The 24,865-nt window shown below is 46.6% G+C and overlaps 3 protein-coding genes across 4 annotated transcripts in view; 2 read left to right on the forward strand and 1 right to left on the reverse strand.

Annotated features, from left to right (window-relative positions):
• LOC117059468 (putative protein PTGES3L) overlaps positions 1 to 5,330 on the reverse strand; it is a 33,996-nt gene extending 28,666 nt beyond the window's left edge. For both annotated transcript variants that reach the window (XM_033171236.1, XM_033171234.1), the window contains exons 1-3: positions 5,259 to 5,330; positions 1,878 to 1,991; positions 371 to 437 (exon numbers count right to left, since the gene is read on the reverse strand). In XM_033171236.1, the coding sequence (XP_033027127.1) occupies positions 371 to 437; positions 1,878 to 1,991; positions 5,259 to 5,266 (189 nt within the window). In that variant the 5' untranslated portion in view covers positions 5,267 to 5,330. The remainder of the gene's footprint in view (positions 1 to 370; positions 438 to 1,877; positions 1,992 to 5,258) is intronic.
• Positions 5,331 to 6,783: 1,453 nt separating this feature from the next.
• Positions 6,784 to 16,291, forward strand: RUNDC1 (RUN domain containing 1). Its single transcript, XM_033171232.1, has 5 exons — positions 6,784 to 7,154; positions 10,471 to 10,629; positions 10,755 to 10,953; positions 12,823 to 12,936; positions 13,688 to 16,291. Exons 1-5 carry the CDS (start codon positions 6,807 to 6,809, stop codon positions 14,557 to 14,559), a joined length of 1,692 nt encoding a protein of 563 aa, XP_033027123.1. The 5' UTR covers positions 6,784 to 6,806; the 3' UTR covers positions 14,560 to 16,291.
• A 2,982-nt stretch (positions 16,292 to 19,273) lies between these two features.
• Positions 19,274 to 23,810, forward strand: RPL27 (ribosomal protein L27). The gene is made up of 5 exons (XM_033170612.1): positions 19,274 to 19,389; positions 21,437 to 21,519; positions 21,811 to 21,980; positions 22,157 to 22,267; positions 23,721 to 23,810. Exons 2-5 carry the CDS (start codon positions 21,439 to 21,441, stop codon positions 23,767 to 23,769), a joined length of 411 nt encoding a protein of 136 aa, XP_033026503.1. The 5' UTR covers positions 19,274 to 19,389; positions 21,437 to 21,438; the 3' UTR covers positions 23,770 to 23,810.
• Positions 23,811 to 24,865: the final 1,055 nt, after the last annotated feature.

A 24,865-nucleotide genomic window follows, 5' to 3' on the forward strand; every position in this document is an offset into this window, starting at 1 on the left:
TGTGCCAACCTTTCTTCTCCTCGCTGTTGCCTCCACTTGCTGGTAGCCTCTACAATTTGGAAGAAGGAGAAGGTCCTGCACAGCTTTTTGGACCTTGCCCTTGATAGAGCTAAAGCAGTGGCAGCAGAAACTGCTACCCAAGCAACTCAGCCCTTGGTCATTTTTCAAAAGCATGCACCATTTAGTCTCTGTGCATGAGCAGCCACTTTTAATTGGTGGCAGAAGTGCCAACGGCAGCCAACCAAGGGCTCTATGTAACTACCAGCGGGAAGAGACAAAACTTTGCATTGTTGTTCGTTCTGCTAGTGAAGAGTTCCGCGGCGAGGAGTAAAGGTCGAGAGCAGTTTTGCCCCTGGGTTTTGCTGCTCACCTTAGAATTAACCCGAGCATAAAAGATAATCTCGTTGTACAACTCCACGCCATCTGCATTCTTGCAACTGTGGAAAGACAAAAAGGTTACGGTGGGGTTCCCGAGGAGCTACAAAAAAACAACGTCTGAATAACGTCCTGTATGATTTTATCAGCGATGAAGCTGCAACCATGATTAATCGGCACTGCAGTGGCCCCCAAAAGAAGTCAAAGGCCAGGCCTTGCTTGCGGTCTTCGTGGCAATCGATTGCACCAAATTTGCTCCCAGCTAGACTTTTGAAATTATGAAACACGTTTTACCTAAAATGCTCTCCTCGCCACAGCAGCTGACTAAAAGATTTCAAAATAATTGTCCTGTCTGTTGGATCTTCATATTGTTTAGGGCAGGGATGGGAAACCCTGTGGCTTTCCAGATGTTGCAGGACCAAAACTCCCATCATCTCTGAACAATGGCTTTGCGGGTAGGGATGGATGGGATTGAAATCCAACAGCATCCGGAAGGCCACAGTTTCCTCAATTCCTGTCTTAGGTGTAAAGGAATCTAACACCTTAATGATGGACTTTCCCCATGGATCAGCTGAGGTTAGGATCCTATGCAGAGTTAGGTTCACGGAAGCTCCTTCATTACAATAGGTTTCGGCAAGCCTAACTCCATGATGGATTGAGCTGCATCAATCATAATGCAAGATGGGCAGCCACATCGTTTGTACGTTTCCTTAAAGTAAATTTTCGTAGTATTTGGTAGGTCAGGATTATAGATCCACCTGGTGCTTCCCCCCGGGGGTACTCAAGGGTATGCAGGACCAGCACCCCGGTGTTAAAAGTGTGGCACTTACTGTAACAACTTCAAGAGTACCAACATATTATTTTCTTTTTTTAAAGAAAACCCAATGGAACCACCCCAGATCAGTAAACAAATCCTAACCAAATTCCAACATAGAAGTAGACAACTGTGGAAGTTAGCAAGCAACACAGGGGGGTCATTTACGATCAACAAGCAACCTACACTGTACAGTGCTACCTCAAAAGTCGAACGGAATCCGTTCCAGAAGTCCGTTCGACTTCCAAAACGTTCCAAAACCAAGGTGCAGCCTCCGATTGGCTGCAGGAAGCTCCTGCAGCCAATCGGAAGCTGCAGAAGCCGCGACGGACGTTCGGGTTCCAAAGAACGTTCGCAAACCGGAACACTCACTTCCGGATTTGCGGTGTTTGGGAGCCAAAACGTTCGACAGTTCCCAACAAAAACACAATTAAACATGAACCACTAAAAACTTCACTGATGTCTTCTAAAAGTCAAATAGTTGTTTATCTGTTTGACACCTGATGGGAGGACGTTCCACAGAGCGGACGCCACTACTGAGAAAGCCCATTTTATATATTTATACACATACCCCCACTGTTCACCAAATGGTCCAGAGATAGTTATATAAAATTAAAATAACAACAACCAGCGGCAAAGTAACAAAACAGCAGGACAGAGCAGCTGTGCTAGTAAGACAATCCCTTACCTGAACACAACTTTGTAATCGTCAAGATCTACTTTCACGTCTGTGCTGTCCTCCACGCAGAACTCCAGGAATATCCATCGTGGGCGGTCGTACCACAGAGTTTTGGCTGGTTGCCTTAGGAAACATGCAGAAGATATTAGGATGGTGAAGATCCAAGTGCCATTGCCGGTGAAATGAAGGGGGCAGGAGTGATCTCAGCCTACAGTGAGGACCCATTAGCAGCGCTACAAATTTTAAACAAGGTTGACACTTTAAATGGTTGTGGCTTCTTACCCATAATTAGAATGGCACGCATCCATCTTCCTTCTCCTTCAGTGCAGGTTTATGTGTGGAGGGTCCTGCCTGTCTGCATTTAGGACCTTGGCATGGCAAACCATGACTCTGCGATTATTAGTGAATCCACTTTAAAGCAGTGAGATCTCACATACTGGTACTGTACGTGGTTTCGGAGACCGAGCAACATTTTGGGTAGCCAGATGCAAAAGACGACAGGCTCCCAAACTTTTTTTTTGTATATAATTTTTATAAAGTTTTCTGTTTTACGATTTAAAATACTTATTTTAAATCCTCAAGATACCAATGACTTCCCTTCTTCTCTTTCCATGGTTCATTTTACATATCATAAATCCCTGCATATTTTACAGAAACTATACCACTCAGTATTCCGTTACTGCATCCATCAAAACTTATTTACAATGTTGAATTTATATTAATGCTGCCAGCGTTTTCAGCTGTACACAATTATTTCCCATATATTCAATAAATGTTTTCCAATCTTCTTTAAACGTATGTTCTTCTCGTTCTCTTATTGTAGATGTTAAGTCTGCAAGTTGTACGTATTCTGTCAACTTAAGTTGCCATTCTTCTTTGGTTGGGACCTCAATCGTTTTCCATTTTTGGGCTAACAAAACACAGGCCGCAGTAGTAGCATACATAAATAACATTTTTTGACACCTGGGAATTTCAGTGTGGATTATCCCCAACAGAAAGGACTCTGGTTTTTTTGGCAAAGTATTTTGAACATTTTTTTCAATTCATTATGCTTCATTTCCCAATACTCTTTTACCCTTTTACAAGTCCACTACATATGAAAGAACATCCCCAGGCTCCCAAATCTACGCTGGCCGAATTTTCCTCTTGTGCACAATTGATTAGAGGTCCCCAGGGCCCTGTTTCCTTTTTCCATCTGGCTTTCTAAGCAAAAGTGGCCCTGCTTGGCGTGAGGGTGTTTGTGCAGGGCTAGCCTAATATGGTTTTCCCAGTAGTAATGTACGGAAGTGAGAGCTGGACCATAAAGAAGGCTGATCGCCGTAGAATTGATGCTTTTGAATTATGGTGCTGGAGGAGACTCTTGAGAGTCCCATGGACTGCAAGAAGATCAAACCTATCCATTCTCAAAGAAATCAGCCCTGAGTGCTCATTGGAAGGACAGATCCTGAAGTTGAGGCTCCAGTACTTTGGCCACCTCATGAGAAGAGAAGAATCCCTAGAAAAGACCCTGATGTTGGGAAAGATGGAGGGCACAAGGAGAAGGGGACGACAGAGGATGAGATGGTTGGGCAGTGTTCTCGAAGCTACTAACATGAGTTTGGCCAAACTGCGAGAGGCAGTGAAGGATAGGCGTGCCTGGCGTGCTCTGGTCCATGGGGTCACGAAGAGTCGGACACGACTGAACGACTGAACAACAACAACAACAAGCCTAATACATTTTGCTGCCTGTCAAAAGGGACACAGGAGAAACCAGGCATGTCCAAAGTCCAGTCCATTTTGGGGGCCAAAATCCTTTTTAAAAAAAGCTGTGGGCACCCCTGATAAACTGACTGGCATCAGCTCTCGAGGGTTTCAGACAGTCCCTGAATGAACCAGGGACATTCCGCTTGCCAACCAGATGCTCCACTGCTGAACTATGACCCTTCCCTTCCCTTTCCCTAATCCATGTACCAAATCTGGCAGACCTGCCAGTTGACTCTCTTCGTATGGGATGGGATACCATCCTCTGCTGCAACTTGAGGCCGGCAGGCTAGTTTAGAGGGTCCAGCATAGGAATGTACTGTAGTGGCATAGCTCTCTCTGACCTCCCAGGAGAGAGTAAAGGAATGGCTCCGAGCCTTATAAGCAACAGCCTGTGAGCAGTGGCGGACCATGCCGATCGGGAGGTCTGCCATCACTGCCCCCCAGTACCTGCTTTTTGGGATGGTCACCTCCTCTGCCTAAGGATAGGGCTGGCCCTAAGCACAGGCAGCCTCGCTTTGCCTAAAGAATGCATTCCAATGGGGTACATCTCATCATTGGGCGACTTTTCTAAGATCAGCTGTATTTCTGAGACCCCATAGTTGCCTTTCACTGGACGTAAACATCCAGGGGTCCTTTACCTTTGCCATTAGCTATTTCTGAGAGATTTCCTGTGTTGAGCAGGGATTCCCCAGATTTAAGGGGAAGTCAGGACTGATGCGGGTGGCGCTGTGGTCTAAACCACAGAGCCTAGGGCTTGCCGATCAGAAGGTCGGTGGTTTGAATCCCCGCAACGGGGTGAGCTCCCATTGCTCGGTCCCTGCTACTCCCAACCTAGCAGTTTGAAAGCACGACAAAGTGCAAGTATATAAATAGGTACCGCTCCAGGGGGAAGGTAAACGGTGTTTCCATGCGCTGCTCTGGTTTCGGCAGAAGCAGCTTAGTCATGCTGGCCACATGACTCGGAAGCTGTCTGCGGACAAATGCCAGCCCCCTCGGCCAGTAAAGCGAGATGAGCGCCGCAACCCCAGAGTCGTCTGTGAATGGACCTAATGGTCAGGGGTCCCTTTACCTTTAAAGGACTGTGCTTCTTTCCTGAAAAGGTGGGGGGGGGATGTTCCTGGATTTCTAGACCAGGGGTCAGCAAACTATTTCAGCAGGGGGCCGGTACACTGTCACTCAGACCTTGTGGGGGGCCGGACTATATTTTGAAAAAAAATAATGAACGAATTCCTATGCCAGAGATGCATTTTAAATAAAAGGACACATCTACTCATGTAAAAACATGCTGATTCCCGGACCATCCGCGGGCCGGATTTAGAAGGAGATTGGGCCGCATCCGGCCCCCGGGGCCTTAGTTTGGGGACCCCTGTTCTAGACCAATCTGGAAGCCACCATCCTTCAAACAAGGGACAGGGAGAGGCTGCCCCTAATCCCAATTTTAGGAAAGCTATTTGTGGCTGTTCATATGCAGTCACACAACATTAAAACCGATGAGTTGTTGAGCTCTGAGCCTGACACAGAGCATGGCTTCTTTCTAAGGGGGGAGGGGGGGAGAGGTCCTCTGGCCAGGAAGGGATATTCTTGTTCCATTTCCAGGGAATCCCAGGAATCAAATGATCGTTAGTAGTTGTGTAGAGGGACACCCACCTTGCCATGGCGCTCTTCCTGTTTGCGTCTCAATCCCCGCGCCGTCCAGCCGTCCAGCCTTATTTTGAGTCCCCCTCCGGCCAGGCGGAGCCAAACCCCGAGCCTCCCCCTGCCCAGCTGCCGCTGTCCATCATTGTTCACCTCTTCCCGTGGGACTGGAAACCAGAACTTTCCCGGTGCGCATTCCCAGGAAAGTCTCTGCAAAAGGTAATCAGATAAAACTCTGGAACAAACCCGATTTCGCTGGTTAGTCACTTTGAACGTTACTACCACATTTGCAAAAAGAGATTTTATTAGGCCTCCTGCGGGGTTTTAAAAGTGTGCTTGCTTTTGGGAAGTGCATTAAGTCTAACCATTGATCTAATTGATTATTGGACCACAATTAGCTAAATACAGACTGTTGTCCTGAACACACTCGCCAGGGGGTTAAGGCTCACCGAGCGCCGTGCCTTTACTTCCGAGTAAACCTGCTTTAACTCCAACTTCTCTTTTACGTTATACGGTATTTCTTGCCTGTTAATTTACCGTCGATCTGGGTGTTGCGTTTCAGATTCTCCTATATTGATCTTATCATGTGTTTTTCTTCTAGATCGACCTCCTAGGGATTTGGATAAGGGATGATAACTGTGAAGCGGCACGGTCTAGCAAGAGACAACTTTAAGGTCTGGACGGTTGTGTTCAGACGACCCACCGGACGCTTGGATCTTAACATGCGGTTTAAGTTCAAGCGTGTCGTAACATGGGCACATACCCCCTTCCCTATTCTGCCGCCGCGTGTTAGAGGGATGTCGTGTTCTTTGGAGCAAACGCATTAAATGCTAATGTTCGATGCTTTTCTTTTCGGCATTGTCAAAATCTCAAATTACATTTTCTAGTGTCATAGCCACGCCCCATCATCCCCCTCCACACCCACCCCATAGATTTATTTAAAAGGTTATGCATGACACATCGCCCAGCTTCCGGGTTGTCTCTTCCGACATTTTCCTTCACGGCTTACTGCGGGCAAGAGCGTTAACTTGACATCTTAAACGGCCTGCATTGCAAGTGGCAGCAGCCCCGCAAGGATTTGCTGCATGCAACCCGGCGCCGATTCCTTCTGCACGCTGCCTGCAGCAGCTGGATCATGGCATTGCCGTGAATCATAGCATTGCAGGAGAAGGGTAGACTAGGAAGGGACCTTGAAGGTCATGTATTCCAACCCCGTGCAATACAGGAATTTGGTTCCCAAGTGCAACCAATTTAGGAAAGTTCCCAGCGTCCAGCATAACTGCAAGCGGAGCAATTCGAGAAAGCACGTAATGTCCCGGGCTGGAGGCGGAGCCGCAGGAGTAGAACGTTCCATATCTCTGCAACTATTGGTTGTCTAGAGAGGGGGGGTGGGCAGCCTGCTTAATTAGCATACGCGACGTCGCCCCGCCTCCGTGCCGGAAGTGACGCGAGACCCTTGCCGGCACGGCCGCTCCTGACAGGAGCTTCCGGTGTGGCTTTGTTTCCCCCCCCCTCGTTTTTGACAGTTAGCGGCGGCGGCGGCGGCCTCTCGCTGCGGGGATGGAGGCGACGACGGCGGGGCCCGGCGAGCGCTGGGCGCCGGTGGGAGCCGTGGCCGAGGCCCACGCCGGGGAGGAGGAGCTTGCTGCCGCGGAGGGGGAAGAGGACGCTGCGGCGGAGGCCGAGCCGGGGTCTCCGCGGTCGCTGAGGGCGGAGCGGCGGCGCCTCCACTCGGCGCTTTTGGCGCTGGCCTCCCACTTCGCCCAGGTCCAGTTCCGGCTCCGGCAGGTGGCCCGCGCCGGCCCGGCCCAGCAGCAGCGCCTCCTCCGTGAGCTCGAGGAGTTCGCCTTCCGAGGCTGCCCGGGCTTCGGCTTCGCGCCGGCGGACGGGGTCGGCGGCGACGGCAAGGTGAGCAGGAGCCGCTTCCTTCTCTTCGCCTACGTGGCTCAGGTGCCGGTGGCGAGGCTGAGCTGCGGACCGGGTAGTCTCGATCCGTGAGACAATCACATGATGACACACACCATCTGAATGGCAATGCTGATCAACTTTTTTGAGGGGGCCCAACCCCCTCAAATACTTTGTTGGGCCCTTCGGCTCCTAAGAGCTGGTTCCTATCCAAAGATACAAAATACACACGCGCAAAAGCAAAACAAACACATAGTGCGCCCCCCCCCACACATTTTAAAAGACAACAGAATGTGAATTAGCCAAGTGCCCAGTTGATGAGAAAAGTTTTCGCTTGACGCCTAAAAATGGGTGTGTATGCAGTTGTATGCTTAATTGATTTAAAAAAAAAAATGATTTTCACCCCAATGCTTTTGGTGATCATTGTCCCCCCCCAGTAAGACTTCCTGCCAACGAAAAATATGGGGTATAAATAAGTATATAATAATAATAATAATAATAATAATAATAATAATAATAATAATGTATGTGAAGCAGATTTGACCACTTAATACTGCTACACAAAATGTTCCTAGCTTTTGAAACTGTCAAGCAGAGTAGTGAATGCAAGGTGAGAGGGCTGGGGATGAAGTAAATCCAGAGAAGCTATTTTGAAATACACAATTTTTGGATGGCTTTATACCTACATTTAATAAAGGGCTCAATCTTTTAAACGTAGCAGGTCTTTTTATAATCATGTATGATAATTAGAAAGGGAGAAGATGGTGGGATCCCAGATGTGTGGATGCACCCAGTGAGTACCTTTTTAACCCCTGGTTGCCATTGATAAGGGTGATATTGTGGCATGTAATCAGTCTTTCTAAGTGGTTTGATCAGATGGTGATCCTGTGAATTACCAGGGCACACTGTTTTTTGCCCAGTGTTAAAATAGCACCCATGTCCAGCTCCAGGTTCAAAATGTTGCTATCAACCTTGATTTCATGGAAACAATATTTGAATACACCCAATTTGTTGCTTGTAGATTGTTATCCCATGCACACTTATCCAGGAGTAAACATTTTGGCTAGTGAGACTTCTGGGGTCCACATGAGTTGAATTAGGCTATGTGAGATGTAAACATACCCCAGAATGTCAAAGTAATATCAACCGGACTTCTGTATTTTGAGGTAAAGGTAAAGGGACCCCTGACAATTAAGTCCAGTTGTGAACGACTGGGGTTGTGGCGCTCATCTCACTTTACAAGCCGAGGGAGCTGGCGTTTGTCTGCTTCTGCAGACAGTTTTTCCAGGTCATGTGGCCAGTATGACTAAGCCGCTTCTGGCAAAGCCAGAGCAGCGCACGGAAACGCTGTTTAACTTCCCGCAGGAGCGGTACCTATTTATCTACTTGCACTGCGTGCTTTTGAACTGCTAGGTTAGCAGGAGGTGGGACCAAACAACGGGAGCTCACTCCTTTGCGGGGCTGTGAACTGCTGACCTTCTGACAAGTCCAAGCGGCATAGTGGTTTAAACCACAGTGCCACCTGCTTTGAGATACTGTACAGTGGTACCCCGCTAGACGAATGCTTCGCTAGACGAAAAACTCGCTAGACGAAAGCATTCGTCTAGCGGGAGGCTGCCCCGCTAGACGAAAAAGTCTATGGGGCTGCCTCGCAAGACGAAAAAAATTCGTCTTTTTTTTTTTTTTTTCGTTTTGCGGAGCGCGGCTCCCATTGCCGCTCCGCAAGACGAAAACCCCGCTAGACGAAAATTTTCGCGGGACGAATTATTTTCGTCTAGCGGGGCACCACTGTATCTTAAATGATCTGAGTGGCTTCCACTTGTGGTTTGTTTTCAGAGAAACCATGAGTGCTGCACTTAATGCAGAGCAAGCCTTTTGTTTGTTTCCCTCCCAATGTGGTAACAGCAGCCGTGGAGGATGAGAAAATTTTGGGTTTTTTTTTTAGCATTAGTCGCTAGCATGGTGCTTGCTCACATTAAACAGTAGTTTTATTTTTAACCATTGTTTAATCTGCTATTCAAACCCTGCCACTGTGGCTGTCCTTTTATCCCTTGCGGTTACAAAGCATACACAAGCTGAGTGAGTTTGCGCACCTGAGCCTCTATATCTGTCATGCATACCTTTGCACACCCTTACTTCAGCGATTAGAGCCTGCTGTGTAAGAGAGGCTTGTATTTTTAAACTGGTAAGCAGGATATGATGTTCTGTTTTGAGAGACGTGGTTCTGAGGAATGTTTCAAATTTTGTGTGTGAGTGAGTATATGTAAGGTTCATTTATTTGATTTCTCTCCTGTCCTTCATAAGGTCCCAGGGTAGCTTACAGCAAAAGAATATATGTTTATAAAAACTGCTAAACCATGACAAAAAACACATAAAACTGTTCCACATGGTTTTCCCCCCGCAGCAACTGGATACTTGCTGTCTGTGGGGGTGAAAAGTGTCAGAAATGCCGTCGGGGCAACGCCAAACTGCCCCAGACTCCAGGCACTTCTTTGTGGCCACTCCCTGGCTGCTGATACCTGAACAGTCCAGAGGCCAGTAATATGCGACTCCTCACCGATGAGAAGAAAGCACGCACAATCCCTGCATTTTGCAGTAGGAAAGAATAAGCCAAAAGTACATCTAAAGCTACTTTATTAAAGGCTATTTACAGAAGTCGTTCTCTGTTTCTCTGCTCCCAAAACTCCAACAGAACAGAGCTAGGCATCCTGCTTCTTACTCCATTGAAACCCAGAAGCTAAAGAAAAAGAATACAATAACATCACATGGTAAGGTAAAGGGACCCCTGACCATTAGGTCCAGTTGTGTTTGACTCTGGGGTTGCGGCGCTCATCTCGCGTTACTGGCCGAGGGAGCCGGTGTACAGCTTCCGGGTCATGTGGCCAGCATGACTAAGCCGCTTCTGGCGAACCAGAGGAGCGCACGGAAACGCCGTTTATCTTCCCGCCAGAGCAGTACCTATTTATCTACTTGCACTTTGATGTGCTTTCAAACTGCTAGGTTGGCAGGAGCTGGGACCGAGGAATAGGAGCTCACCGCATTGTGGGGATTCGAACCTCCGACCTTCTGATCAGCAAGCCCTAGGCTCTGTGGTTTAACCCACAGCGCCACCCACGTCCCACGTCACATGGTAGGAAGAGATAAAACACAGACTTCCTTTCTCGTGCTGTACACAGACAGTAAGAGAATTACAACAGACATATTATGCTGCGTGCTTTAGCGGCAGAGGTGTTGCTAAAATCCTAACAAAAAGGACATTTTGAGTCCTTGCTCTCTTTTCCAAAGGGGTGCAAGGTAAGATATTATCTCCTTGTTTCAGAGTGAGCAGGAGAAGCAGGATCAGCTAGAGGCACGGAAGGAGAAGCAGCGGGAACTCATCCTGCAACTCAAGGCCCAACTGGATGACTTGGAAACATTTGCCTACCAGGAGGGAAGCTATGATGCACTTCCACAGTCCATGGTTGTGGAGAGACAACAGGTGAGGCCTAGCATCCCTATGGAGGAACATCTTTAGCTGAATCAGCTGGTGTTTAGCCCTTTGGAGTGATCTTCAGAGAGGGAGGGGGAAACACCTCTCAACTTCCTTCCTGTGTGGTTTTACAGGTGATTATTGAGGAGCTGATCAAGAAGCTGGACATGAACTTGAGTGAGGACATTGCCTCACTATCCCCAGAGGAGTTGCGTCAGCAGGTGGATGCTGCTGTGGCACAAATTGTCAATCCGGCCCGTGTGAAGGAGCAGCTGGTGGAGCAGCTGAAAACCCAGATCCGAGACCTCGAGATGTTTATCAATTTCATTCAAGGTCAGTAGGCACATATCTTGCATAATTTGGGCAGTAAATTGGGGCACTTGACCTTGGGTATTTGGGGGTCCAAGGTACATACGAAAAGTGTGCGGATAACTTGAGAGTAGACGCATGGGGTAGCTTGTGGCAGACCATGATGCTAAATTCACATTAGCGTTAATTCACTTTGACAAGTTAAGACATCTTATGTCTTGTAATTAGGATTTGAGTAAAAGGAAGGAGTAAGCAATAGTAGTATATTCACTAACAAGTTCTAGAGGGATAGTCTTGTTGCTCTAAGTGCCACAAAAATGAGTCTAGCAGCACCTTTTAGTACATTTATAATGGCTTAAGCCTTCCTAGATCATGTTCACTGAATACATTAAACGTCATCCCAAGTTGACAGTTAGATCCTGTAATAGTGTTGTTTGAAAAGATTTGACACCTGACTTTGTTGCAGGGTCCGATCCCTGTGTTTGTGTCTTTTTATGCAGCTTGTTGCTGGCAAGTAGATGTTTTAGGTTATTGGGCCGTTTGTAAGCAAAGACTGGCCAATCACATAAGAATTTGCTTTAGATCAATCCTGATATACTGGAGTGATTTTAGCTGTGAGGTGTTACAGGACCTAACAGTGTAAACCACAACATCAAGCCTTTGGGCTTGAATCGCAAGCATTCAAAGATTAAATTATATAACCTGTGATATTTGATCACAATACAGTGGTACTTCGGGTTACATATGCTTCAGGTTACATACGCTTCAGGTTAAGAACTCCTCTAATGCAGAAATAATGCTTCAGGTTAAGAACTTTGCTTCAGGATAAGAACAGAAATTGTGCTCTGGCGGCACATTAGCTAAAGTGGTGCTTCAGGTTAAGAACAGTTTCAGGTTAAGAACAGACCTCCAGAACGAATTAAATACTTAACCAGAGGTACCACTGTAATGGGTTTTATTCCACTAGAGGTGTCAGTTAGCTTTTCAGTGCTAGGATCTTGGTGGCATTATCCATAGTGAATAGCTACTAATTATTTTTTGTATATTTAAGATGTAACATAATCGTTAGTGTGCATTTCTTTTATTTTCTCTGGTCTCATTGCTTGCACTTTTTCTTTACATCCCATATGTATATATGCGTACTTGCCAAGTGAGGATAATGCTTCATGCATCTCTGAAAACACTTGCACATCCCTGATGAAGTGTACTCTGATCTGTAAGAGTGTGTGCCATAGTGAATTTTGAATCCTTAAATTGCCACAGTTTTGTTTCCCCCCACACTTCTCTGTAACAAGGGCACTCCTGGTCTAGTTGTTCATATAACCACTATTATAGTACCTCTTTTCAGGGTGCCTGTTGTCCAAAGAATAGAACTAGAAAACAAAATACAGGTACAGTGGTACCCCGCTAGACGAATGCCTCGCAAGACGAAAAACTCGCTAGACAAAGGCATTCGTCTAGCGGAAGGCTGCCCCGCAAGACGAAAAAGTCTATGGGGCTGCCTCGCAAGACGAAAAATTTTCGTCTTTTTTTTTTTTTTCGTTTTGCGGAGCGCGGCTGTCATTGCCGCTCCGCAAGACGAAAAACCCGCTAGACGAAAATTTTCGCAGAACGAATTATTTTCGTCTAGCGGGGCACCACTGTATAGGGGGATTTTGGGATCTCCTCACATGGCTTCTCTGAATCTGGATTTGGTTTGCTGTGAGAGGGTAGCACAGAAACAAAGTATGTCTGTACCTTGGAAATATTTGTCTTCAAATAAAAATGAAGCTGAGGAGGAAGAGCCATTGCTGGGATGGAGCTGTGTTTTAGAGCATATTGTACATGGATATGAATCAAGGTCGTTCTAGGTTTTACAATACTTAGTAAAAAAATACTTTCCTGGATTTACAGAAGAAGTCAGCAGCCCAAGTAATGCAGAGAAGGGGCATTGTGACTGTTCAGGTGGAAAAGCTGGAAGTGGCAACTGCAAACCGAACACCCGACAGCCGCATGGAAGACACCGAGGTGGGTACCTGGACAGCCTCCAGGGTCTTGTATGACACTGCACATGGTCAACAGATGGCTTTTTAATTTCATTTTGCTGCATTGTTTTATTTAAGTTATATGCCACCCTTTATCAAAAATTTATTCCAAAGCAGTTCACAATATTACAAAAAGTACACCCCTATTAACACTATAAAATACAGATTAAAGCTTACAGAAGCACCACAATGTAAAATGTTTATTGCTTGGCACCTCTAAAACTATGGGGAGAGCTGTGTGTGTTGCAAAGACACTATGAGTAGCGAAGTGGGTCTCTGCCACCTTTTAATTCTTTTCTCCCTGCCGTCCCCATAGAGGTTGACTGAATAGCTTTCTTCACTAATATTGACCACCCCCTGGCATCTGTACCAATGCCAGCCATTCTCTTACTCTTCTCACCAATTACCAACCTAAGATGAGGCCAAAGTGGGGCCTACTCCATCATTGCGACACTCACTTATTAGCTGAGTGAAACCGGTCTCCCATAAGACGACCCAAGGATACTTAGACCTGCAGTACAAATTCTGTCCCTTCCCACACAGCTTGGCAGGGTTTAATGGAGTGTGGGGCTCACACCTGCAGCCGTGCTACCCATAGCAGGAGATGGGCAGGTGGAGTGAGCTTTGTGTGACTGCCAGTCAAAACCACAAGTGTTTGCTTTAACAGAGCGGAAACCACTCCCGTCCGTCTGCTCCTCTAAGGAATGTTTCCTTTCCTCTCTCTGATTTTGTAGTGAATCCTGAAGATGCACAGAGGATGCGAGAGACGGGGTTACATCTCATGCGCCGAATGCTCGCTGTGCTGCAGATCTTCGCAGTGAGCCAGTTTGGCTGTGCAACTGGACAAATCCCGCACCATCTATGGCAGAAGGACCAGTCTGACAGGGACTATTCACCCTTGGTGAAGAAGTTAGAGGTGGCTGTGGCCCATGTGAGGCAGCTGGCCCAGAAGTACCAGCTGACAGAGCCAGAACATGTCATCAGCTGCTCAGCCTTCCAGGATGCCTCCTTGGGCGGGCGGGATGAGCTGACGCTGGCTGTGCGTAAGGAGCTGACAATAGCTGTGCGGGACTTGCTGGCCCACGGTCTCTACACCCCCTCGCCAGGCATGAGCTTGGTTCTAGCCCCCATTGCCTGCTTGCTGCCAGTACTGAGCTCCTCTCCTCAGGCCATGCACCCATGGGAGCTCTTTGTGAAGTATTACAGCTCTAAGAACGGCCGTGCCTTTGTGGAATCGCCAGCGCGCAAACTTTCCGAGTCTTTTGCCCTCCCGGTGATGGGTGGAGTGCCTGCCACCCCAAAGCAGAGCCTGCTGTCGGCCATCCACACCGTGCTGTCGGAGCATGACCCATTTAAGCGTAGTGCAGACTCGGAGCTGAAGGCTCTGGTGTGCCTGGCCCTCAATGAGCAGCGCCTGGTTTCCTGGCTCAACCTAATCTGCAAGTCAGGGGCCCTGATCCAAGCCCACTACCAGCCCTGGAGCTACATGGCCCAGACAGGCTTTGAGGGGGCCCTCAATCTCCTTAGCCGCCTTAGTAACCTTCGATTCAGCCTCCCTGTGGACCTGGCAGTGCGGCAGCTGAAGAACATCAAGGATGCCTTTTGAGTGGCTGAGGAGTCTGGAGTCCGGCCTCAGCCACTTTGAGGAAACACTTCTGGCACAGTCCAGCAGGCCACTTCTGTGTGTTCACAAGGGGGGAAATGCTGCTAGTTGGTGATGGTCTTGTGTTGCTGAGTTGCTACTGGCTGCCTCCATTGCATGCACCAGACCGCATGGAGCTCCTGTTATTTTGCAGGGTCTTTATTGCAGTAGCCTCCTTGGTGCTGTGCAGAAAATGCCAGTGTGCACAGTTCTTAGCTATTAAGGATAGGCTGCAGTGGAACTAGTTGATAAGCTTGGCAGGAGGGCATCTCTCCTACCAGAGGGAATTTCTACAGGGCCAATAGGAAGCTATTTATATCCTGAGTCCTGTGGAGTCAGGGCTAATCCACAACAGTATAGACAATATTTTGGCTACATCACAGAAGACTCCTTTCTTTCCCAAGGAGTTGTATGTGCCAGGCACACCATTCCAGGCCTATAGTTTCATAATATATCATATATAAAATGCACTGGCTGAATTACCAAATCTGAGCAGGGTCCTTCCCTGTGTTTGATGGCCTTAAGCTATTTGACCCTCATGCTGCAAGGGACCAGTCACTTGTAGGGAGTTTTTCCTCCCAGTCAGATTATTGTGTGTTGGAAATGGATCCCTCATGTTTACTTATTTGTCAGCAAATGGCCACAGCATGCACCCAGTATTTACAACTGGCTCACTGGCAAGGTATTGTGATGGACAGGTGAACTCTTTACAACTTTTCCCTACTAAGTATTCAGGTGGTATGAGAGGTGATTTCAAGGAAGTTGGGGAAGAGAAGTGAAGAAAGACAATGCTTTGATCCCAGAGAGAGGGTTTGGTCTGGGATCAAGCACCTTGGAGGGTGGATGGATGTACCTATTTTTATCTCTAGTGAGAAAGGCGTTGAGCTTACCTATTCAAATAGTTGCCGCAGCTCCCACCTTGAAGGAGCAAGCCATCAGTTATGTGTTCTTTACTGGCACACAAAGTCACCTCTAATTTGTTTTTGGATGGCCAACCCTCAGCTGTTCTTTTGGAAATTAGAACTTCATGACCTTGAACCTTTGGTTTCCCATGTCTGATCTGTGGCAGTAGTAAGGCTAGGTAGAATCCTCATGTGCTGTTCTTTAGTGGAGCAGAACGGTGGTGGAAGATGCATCTGGAGATATTGAGACCAGGAGTAACTCATCAGCTTGTGGTTCACTCCTTTGGACTTGGGGCACTGTCCCTGATAGTCTTCAAAAAGGCTGGGTGCTCATGGTTTGTGAACAATTCCTAGACCCAGATTCGCAACATCTGTAACTCTTACCTGGCATCTTGTAGACATCCTGCATTTGTGAGATCTGAAGAAGATTAAGACAAACTGCACTGTCTTCAAAGCCAAATCTGACAACATCCTCAGAGTGTGCAAAGGAGGTTCAGTGGCAAACAGCACACTTTTGTGTTAGGTGAAGTCTGTGTATTTTTTGCAAGTAGGTTGGCTTGTGACGTGTGTATGCTAAATTGTCCTGCTGAAACTCCTCCGTTTAATGTAGGAGCTTTTCTAATTTTACTTAATGATTTATGTGTTGATGCACTTAAGAAAATTCTGTCCTCTGTTCCCGGGTATATCTATTTAATGCTGTGTGTTTTTGTTTTGACTACATTTCAGTGCAAAAGGAAGAATGTATTTATGCAGAATTGTATCTGTTGTTAATAAATTCAGTCTGTCATCTTTCTAATTTTTGTTTTCTGTATTTTTTATTTTCCCTGCCATTTTTGACAGTTGTGTGGTCTTCCTTCTTGTACCGCATGTGTTTCCAATATGTGCAGAAGCAACTTGGCTCTCTGTGAAATTTCTCTTTAGGACCGAATGAAATTAACTTATGGCACATCTCAGCTTCTCAAGTATTTAGTAAGCAAAAATGTTACAGTCCTGCGTGGAGGATGGTTGGGGGCATACCTATAGTTACCATGAGAAAGCTTCATATTTGGCAGAGTATACCTGAAGGAGTGTCTCCACCCCCATTGTTCAGCCCGGACACTAAGATCCTCCACCGAGGGTCTTCCGCTGGTTCCCTCACTGCAAGAAGTGAAGTTACAGGGAACCAGGCAGAGGGCCTTTTCGGTAGTGGCACCCTCCCTGTGGAATGCCCTCCCTTCAGATGTCAAGGAAATAAACAATTATTTGACTTTCAGAAGACATCTGAAGGCAGCCCTGTTTAGGGAAGTTTTTAAGGATTGATGTTTTTATTATGTTTTTAGAGATGTTGTAAGCTGCCCAGAGTGGCTGGCTGGGGTATAAATATAATAATAATAATAATAATAATAATAATAATAATAATAATAATAAATAAGTATTATTATACAAATAATGTATGCAGCCCTGTATATATTGATGAGGTGAGGATCACTTCCAGTTTTGCAGTGCAAAGAGTTCAGGAGAGTGATTGTACGGGCAGAAATACCGGTACATGGTCTTCCTCTCAGTTTACTTTCTCTTCTAGGGACGCAGGTGGCGCTGTCTGTGGTCTAAACCACCGAGCCTCTTGGGCTTGCCGATCAGAAGGTCGGCAGTTTGAATCCATGTGACTCTGTCCCAGCTTCTGCCAGCCCAGCAGTTTGAAAGCATGCCAGTGCAAATAGATAAATAGGTACCACTGCAGCAGGAAGGTAAATGGCATTCCCGTGTGCTCTGGCTTCCATCACGGTGTTTTGTTGCGCCAGAAGCAGTTTAGTCATGCTGACCATGACCCAGAAAGCTGTCTGTGGACAAACACCAGCTCCCTCGCGGTGCATCCTACTGCCACTGCTGCCTCCCAGGGTGTGGTGCTCGCTTCATGTTCACCTTTGACCAGTCTCTGTTGGGCCACTAAGGCTGGGGACATCCTCTTCCCAGGCCCTTGTGGGGCAGTGTGAGGAGGCACCTCTCTTTGGGGCGGTGGGGGGGCAGCTTAGAGATCAGGGTTGACGGCAGCAGCTGCCCAGAGGACTTCCCAAGAAGAGGAGGCCGAGGAAACACTCCACAAGGGAGGGTGTTTAAAAAAGGGTGAGAGGATCCCAACTCTGCAGGCAAGGGGTGACATAACTGGGCTCCTGAGCCCAACAGGGGAGCCACAGAAAGAATGTAGTTGGTCAAGGGAGCCATGAGCTCAAATAGGTTGAAAAACCTCTGTGATAGACCATTTGGGACACTTGTAACTTGCAGTCCATCTTCCCATGACAAAAATCACACAGTGGACCCTTCATAAACTTGCATCTTTTTCGAGGACAAACTACTTCTCTATCAATGCGTTGTTGACAAATTGGAATTACAGTGGAACCTCAGCTGTCAAACGCTTCAGAAGTCAAACGTTTCAGGTTTTGAACGCCAGCAAGCCGGAAGTGAACGCTTCTGTTTTCGAACGCGCCTCGGAAGTCGAACGGCTTGCGAGGCGCGTTTCTCCATTTTTTTCAATGGATTTTGCCAACCGGCAATTGCGCCTCGGTTGTCGAATGTTTCAGAAGTTGAGCAAACGGATTACATTCGACAGCAGCGGTTCCACTGTGGTACAAAAAGGAAATACAGTCTTCTCAGCCTTTTACAAGCAGCGGTGGAAGTCTCTCTGCTGGCATCTTGTGGAGAAACTTTAGCAGTTGCAAGCCTTGTTTACAGACCCTTTGTGTTTTTATTTCCATCTGTTGGAGAAATTGTGTAAGACACCCACCCAATAAGACTGAAACAATCCTTTTGTAAAATAATAAAGTAGTCTCTGCAGCAAGCTTGGCTGCCATCCCCATCATATGTTTGTCTAAATCTAGATGTCAACTACAAACCCCATCACACACTACAGATGTCACACGAGTCAATTGCATGCTTATATTTGGCAGGCTACGGGACAGAGCTGTCCCAAGGCAGCTTACAGAAGATAATTAGCTTTATATACAGAACAGAAATGTGTTTACAAATGATTTACAAGACAGCCTCCTTGCAATGCTTCCGGTCCTTTAACGATCTTCCTGTTTTCACCTATCCAACTGTGAGAAACATGGCTGTGCTTATCCATTGGAGTTGTTCCTAGCCCTCACATCTTTTCCCATACTGGGCGGACCTCCCACCTTGGATTAGTGTGAAGCTATATCGAGGCCCAGCTGGGTCGAACCTAATAGCATAAAGCGGGGTGGGTAGGAAACAACTCTAGCCTGAGGCTGGGTTGCATTTTTTAGTTCAAAAAAATCCTCACTCACAAGATACACATTGGGTTGTTACATCAAATGCAATTTGACTGAAGTTGCCCCCTCTCGGTCCCGGCTACACGCAGAAGCCTTATGACCATAGCTGTCAACTTTTTCCTTTTTTTAAAGGGAAATTCCCTTATTCCAAATAGGATTCTTTGCAAGAAAAGGGAAAAGTTGACAGCTATGCTTATGACCCATCCATTAACTGCGGGGCTCTTTGAAATGTTACAAACCACCCTGTGATCTTCGGATGAAAGGCGGCATATATATATATATATATATATATATATATATATATGTATGTATGTATATGGAAGCAATGCGTTTGTTGGTACTATCGGTATCCCACAATCATAAAGCATCTCCGAAACCCCGGATTTCTTCATTGTTTTCTGCTGGCAGCTCTCACTCCCGAGCTGCGGGAGATAGAAGGGGGAAAATAAATCCCAGTTTAAGAACTCGGCGTGTGCTAGCCTCCACCTCGCGTAGCTCTGTATTTCAAATCTCTACGTTCCAGAAGTGCGCATGCGCAGCCCAAGCCGCCGGGGCAGCGTGAAAGGCTAGCGGAAGCGAGCTCTCTTTCCTCTTCCGGTGTGGGTGCCATCGCTGCCGCAGCTCCAGTAAGTTGAGGGGAAGCGGGATCTTTGGCGCAATCCGTCGCCATCCTCTCGGGCCGGTTGGGAAGCCGCAGTGCCGATGTGGTCGGGGGGCTGGGGTGACTCTGCTCTCCCGGGATGGGCTCAGGGGTGGCTCTGGGGGTCGCGCAGGGCTCAGTCTTGTCGGTGCTCGTTTTTCTCGGATGGGAAACATATACTTTAATGCGGGTCTCTGGGGATGGAAGGCCTTTGCTTCTCTCTGCCACCCCTTTTTATAAAGCTGTACTGTATCTTGTAGCGGGGGGCAGTTTGGAGGTTTTTTCCATTCAATCAAGCGGCATACAGTATAAGGTTTTATGAAACAAATAAAACGCAGGTCTCTTCTCAAATAAATCCCCCATACTACTGCTGTTCTTTGTGCATTTCGTATAAATGTTATTTATTGAGTATGTATACCGCCCTTCAACCTGGATAAAAACACAAAATACATAATAAAAACAAGAACAACCCCCCCCCCGGGGGTAAAAATTAAATCTAAACACACAGAAGGTCCTGCGTAGCTTTCTCCCCTTGCTTGCACCCTCCTATTTCGTTGAGTGGGATTGGGGTGTTTTAAGACACCCGTGTGATGTGGTGGTTAAGGGTGTGTTGGACTTACTACCTTGGAGATCTGGGTTCAGATCCACCACCCCCTCCCATAGCCATGAATTTCATTGGGTGGCTTTGGGCCCAGTCGTTGTGTTTCGGCTTGATCCACCTGGCAGGGTTGTGAGGGAGGAGGCGAATCATGTGTGCCAGCTTGAGCTCCTTGTGGGAAAGGTGGGCTAAAAGTATTATATAAATATAATTAACAAGAACATAGGGCCTATGCATACACATGTATATAGGACTATACGGAATACGAGAGGAAACCCTGTCACCACTGCTGACAGCTCTCTGTATGGTAAGTTAGGAAAAGATTGGTTAGCCCTTTTAAGTCCTTGGCTGCCACCACCCCAGAGGAAATCCTGCGTATGTCAGTGCAATATAATAATAATAATAATAATAATAATAATAATAATAATAATAATAATATTTATTATTTGTACCCCGCCCATCTGGCTGGATTTCCCCAGCCACTCTGGGCGGCTTCCAACAGAAATCAAATACAAAAATATACTGTTCTGTGCATACATATTGTACCCCTGTGTATGAGTTTTGGGGGAATGTTAGATTTTCCAAAGGCTGCTGCAATTATACAATGCCATTCAATAAAATATATGCAAGTTTGATATTGGTACAAAAACTTAAAACATTTACATTATCAAAACATGACCTAACCTGCACAAAGCTATAGAAGCTCCTTAATATACAAATTGAAACATTAGACAATAAAATTTATAAGCTACAATCACTGCGGGGCCACTAATATATTAAAAGTAATGTTAAATAATACAATAGACAATTATGTACAAAGTTTAGTGAGAAAGATGCAGCTTGGTGTAGATGGGGGTCAAACAAATTCATCTCCTTTACAGTTGGTAGCTATCTCGGCTATATAATTTTTTTCTGATTTTCCTGGCGGCAGTTGCAAAAAGTGCTACACACCAGGTCACACATCTATCGATGTCTGCAAGGAGATATAGAATCTAGTCAGAAGGTTTCTGGCCAGGGGACCTTATCATTATAGGTGTCAGAAACGGGTCTTTTGCTTCAGTATACAAGGGGCAACACAATATATAATGCGTAAGGCCCTCTTAATTCAGGGCATCCCCTAATACAAACACGATCAGTTACTGGTATCCCTCTCTGTCTCCCATCTCTATAAGCAGAGTTTATTGTATTTAATCATAGCTCTGTAAAAGCTTTCCAGAGTTGTACAAAAGTCAATTCATTGTAGCAAGGCATATGTTCATGGGCCTCTCTAAGTTTAAAATATAATGGTGCGCATGTGGATAGGTACATGGAGTTTAAGTTGTTTTTAGTAGCCACTGCCCTTATAGTCAGTTTAAAAATATTTTTCTGAGAATGTAAGGAAAGTTTGATTTTCAAATGGTGTGTTTGTTTACATTGTTCTTCCTTTCCTTTTCAGAGATGGGCAAGTTTATGAAACCAGGGAAAGTCGTCCTTGTCCTTGCTGGGCGTTACTCTGGACGCAAAGCTGTTATTGTAAAGGTGAGAAAGTTGGACCTTGAGGAAAATGTATTTGTAGGAGCAGGAAGGCAGAAACCTCTGGCAGATGTTGGAGGAATAAGCTCTAATCTCTCTAGGCCGCTGTGGTTGCTGATGTGGTAGTAAAGCTACAAAACCACAGAAGGCAGCGTAAAAATGCTTTGGTTGCTGGTCCCACTTACAGCAATGAAGTTGCTTTTGCCTGTTAATGTGCCCCTGAATCTTTGTTAAAGGTAGTTAGTTGCATGCTAACTCTACTGTGCCTGATCCATCTAACGAACCTCTTTCATACAGAATATTGATGATGGCACCTCTGACCGCCCCTACAGCCACGCTCTGGTGGCTGGCATTGATCGCTACCCACGCAAAGTGACAGCAAGCATGGGCAAGAAGAAGATTGCCAAGCGTTCCAAGATCAAGTCCTTTGTGAAGGTCTACAATTACAACCACTTGATGCCTACTAGGTGAGTGAGGAGCTTGATAAAGATATGCAAGGGGAAAGTGGGAGACTTTCCTCTTGTCCTTCCAGTACAGTCAGCACTGACATTTCTGGGTCCCTGCCTTTGGGCATTTAAGGTGACAGGGCAGAACTGCCTTCAGACCTATAACCCGTCTTACCCCCATTGTGTCTTTTGCCTAGGTACTCCGTTGATATTCCCCTTGACAAGACCGTTGTCAACAAGGATGTCTTTAGGGACCCTGCGCTGAAACGTAAAGCACGGCGAGAGGCCAAAGTGAAATTTGAGGAGAGGTGAGTCTTCAGGAAAACGTGTCCACTTTGGGGGTATCATGAGTTGTGGCCATATACTTTTTATTACATGTGTATCCAGATGAGCATAGAGAGATGTACTTTGCCAGTAAAGAGCAGCAGACTCTGGGCCTTCATCCCTGGGTTTCCCACATCCTAAGCCTTGTCACCTAGTCCAGTGTTCCTCAGACAGTGGGCTGGGACCTGCCAGCAGGCCTTGAGCTGCTCTAGGCTCACTTGTCTGCTCTGCCCCCTAGCCGTGTCATTGCCTCAGCCACACCTTGCATGCTGAGCAAAGGTGTCTAGAAGACAAGGGAGAGGGAAGGAAGGAAGATAGGTCTCCCTCCTCTGATAGGAACGAGCCAGAGGAGGTATTGAACAGCATTAGAAAGTGAGACAGTGGAGCAGGGGTCAGCAAACTTTTTCAGCAGGGGGCCGGTCCACTGTCCCTCAGACCTTGTGGGGGGGCCGGCCTATATTTTGAAAAAAAATATGAATGAATTCTTATGCCCCACAAATAACCCAGAGATGAATTTTAAATAAAAGGACACATTCTACTCATGTCAAAACACGCTGATTCCCGGACCGTCCCCCGGGCCTTAGTTTGGGGACTCCTGCAGTGGAGGCTGGTACATTAGGGCAGTGTTTTTCAACCACTGTTCCGTGGCACACTAGTGTGCCGCGAGATGTTGCCTGGTGTGCCGTGGGAAAATTACTTTATATATAGTCAATATAGGCACAGAGTTAAATTTTTTAACATTTTCTAATGGTGGTGTGCCTCGTGATTTTTTTCATGAAACAAGTGTGCCTTTGCCCAAAAAAGGTTGAAAAACACTGCATTAGGGCAATAGAAGCACTGATCCATTAACCTCAGCTAGCCCCTGCCTGCATCCAATTCAGGGAGTAGCACCCCCTGTCCGCTTCCTCCTCCATAGTCCCAGTGTTGCGCATTGCAGAATTCAGCAGGAAGGAGGGTGGGCATAAAGTTGGCTCTGGCAGTGTGCAGCTTCCCTTTCCAATCCCAATGGGTATCAGCCACTGCTTCCTTTTGAGCTTCCTCTCTGGATACTCATGTTGATGGAAAGCTGCCTAAAATGGAGCTGAGTTGCCTTAGCTTAAGGGAAACTGAACTGTGGAACTCCTTGCCACAAGGAAAACACTGGCATTTAGCAATTTCCAGAGGCGGAAAGGGATGTCTGTCATTGCCAGTTGATCCTGCAAAAATGCTCCCATTTTGTGACTGGAGGGCCTCAGTAATTTTTAGTCTTCTCAAGTGGGCCCTTGTGGATGAAAGTTTGAAACCCCCTTGCCTAGTCCACTGCACACATCAGCTGGCGGGGGCCTTGTGGTTTAGGTTATGACACCCTTCTTGTACTCTGGGCAATTTGTATCTCGTTTGAGGCTGGGCTGCTGTTCACATAATGATACTAACAGATCTTTGTTCATTCTCTTTCAGATACAAGACAGGCAAGAACAAGTGGTTTTTCCAGAAGCTCAGATTCTGAGTGGCATGCATTTGCACCAATAAATATTTTTGAAAAGCCCATTTTTCCCATTCTTTATTGTAAACACCCTCTTGTGGATTAATTGGGGGAATGGAGGGAAGAGAAGTAAAACACTAGGGGCCTGTGAAAATTTTGTTGTGGCATCGTAAGAAGGGACGCAGGATCAGACCACAGGCCCATCTTGTCCAGCATTCCATTCTCGCAGTGGCCAACCAGATGCTTGTGAAGGATTCCTTCCTGGAAGGTTTTTCAGCAGAGGTTGGATGGTCATGGATGCTTTAGCTGAGATTCCTGCATCGCAGGGGTTGGGCTCGATGATCCCTGGGGACCCTTACAACTCTATAGTTCTGTGATAAGCCCAGAAGCAGGACATTAGTACAGTAGCAGTTATGTAGACGTCACTGTTCAGGAGAAGGCTTTTTTAGGCAACTGCATGAAATAATAAGGTATTATTACTCCCCCACATAGGAACTTTTAACTTAGAGTGGTGGTTTAATTGTAGGAACAGTTTTCAGGGTCCCACAATGTGGAAAAATTATACAACAAATATAGGTGTTGATCTTCATACATAACCCACGAAACAGGTTTTGTGTACTTTGCATTGCTTTTCCTTTGCAACCAGCTTGAACCAGGGTCTCTGCCTATCTAGTTGTAAGGAAGTGTGAGAGCCTTGTAAATCTGTTTGGATTTTGAAGGGTTTGGGTTCTGTCTTCCCACCCAGAGTGGGATGGGGAGCTCACTGCGGTGGATGCATTATAGCTGGCATAACAGAAAAAGAGAAGGGGGCTTCCTTGTGTATTGGGGTCTTCGTGTACTTTCTCCTATTACCCTCTCTGCAACTTTCCCATCTGCTACCTTTAGATTTGAGGGTCTGTGTTAGGCGAGGGGTACTCCCTCTGGTGCGGGACACTTGTTCATCCTGGGGTAGTTTGTCCACCTTTGGTGCCCACCCTGCACTCCTCTCACCTGTGGCTCCTAGAAGCTGTCAGCTTGCGACAGCAGCCACACCCCAGGAACTGCTTCAACTGGCAGACTAAACCAGAACAGGGTAGTTGATGGGTCTCAAACCCTGGGTGAGTTAGGGATTTCCCCTGCA

This window comes from Lacerta agilis, chromosome 14, assembly GCF_009819535.1.
Source record: "Lacerta agilis isolate rLacAgi1 chromosome 14, rLacAgi1.pri, whole genome shotgun sequence".
NCBI lineage: Eukaryota > Metazoa > Chordata > Lepidosauria > Squamata > Lacertidae > Lacerta > Lacerta agilis.

Excerpts from the sequence above, each read along its gene's own strand:
- RUNDC1 (XM_033171232.1), top strand. The coding sequence starts at position 6,807 with ATGGAGGCGACGACGGCGGGGCCCGGCGAGCGCTGGGCGCCGGTGGGA. Across the intron at positions 10,630-10,754 it reads TGGTTGTGGAGAGACAACAG|GTGATTATTGAGGAGCTGAT; the intron begins GTGAGGCCTAGC and ends GTGGTTTTACAG. Across the intron at positions 12,937-13,687 it reads GCCGCATGGAAGACACCGAG|TGAATCCTGAAGATGCACAG; the intron begins GTGGGTACCTGG and ends CTGATTTTGTAG.
- RPL27 (XM_033170612.1), top strand. The coding sequence starts at position 21,439 with ATGGGCAAGTTTATGAAACCAGGGAAAGTCGTCCTTGTCCTTGCTGGG. Across the intron at positions 21,981-22,156 it reads AACCACTTGATGCCTACTAG|GTACTCCGTTGATATTCCCC; the intron begins GTGAGTGAGGAG and ends TCTTTTGCCTAG. Across the intron at positions 22,268-23,720 it reads AAAGTGAAATTTGAGGAGAG|ATACAAGACAGGCAAGAACA; the intron begins GTGAGTCTTCAG and ends ATTCTCTTTCAG.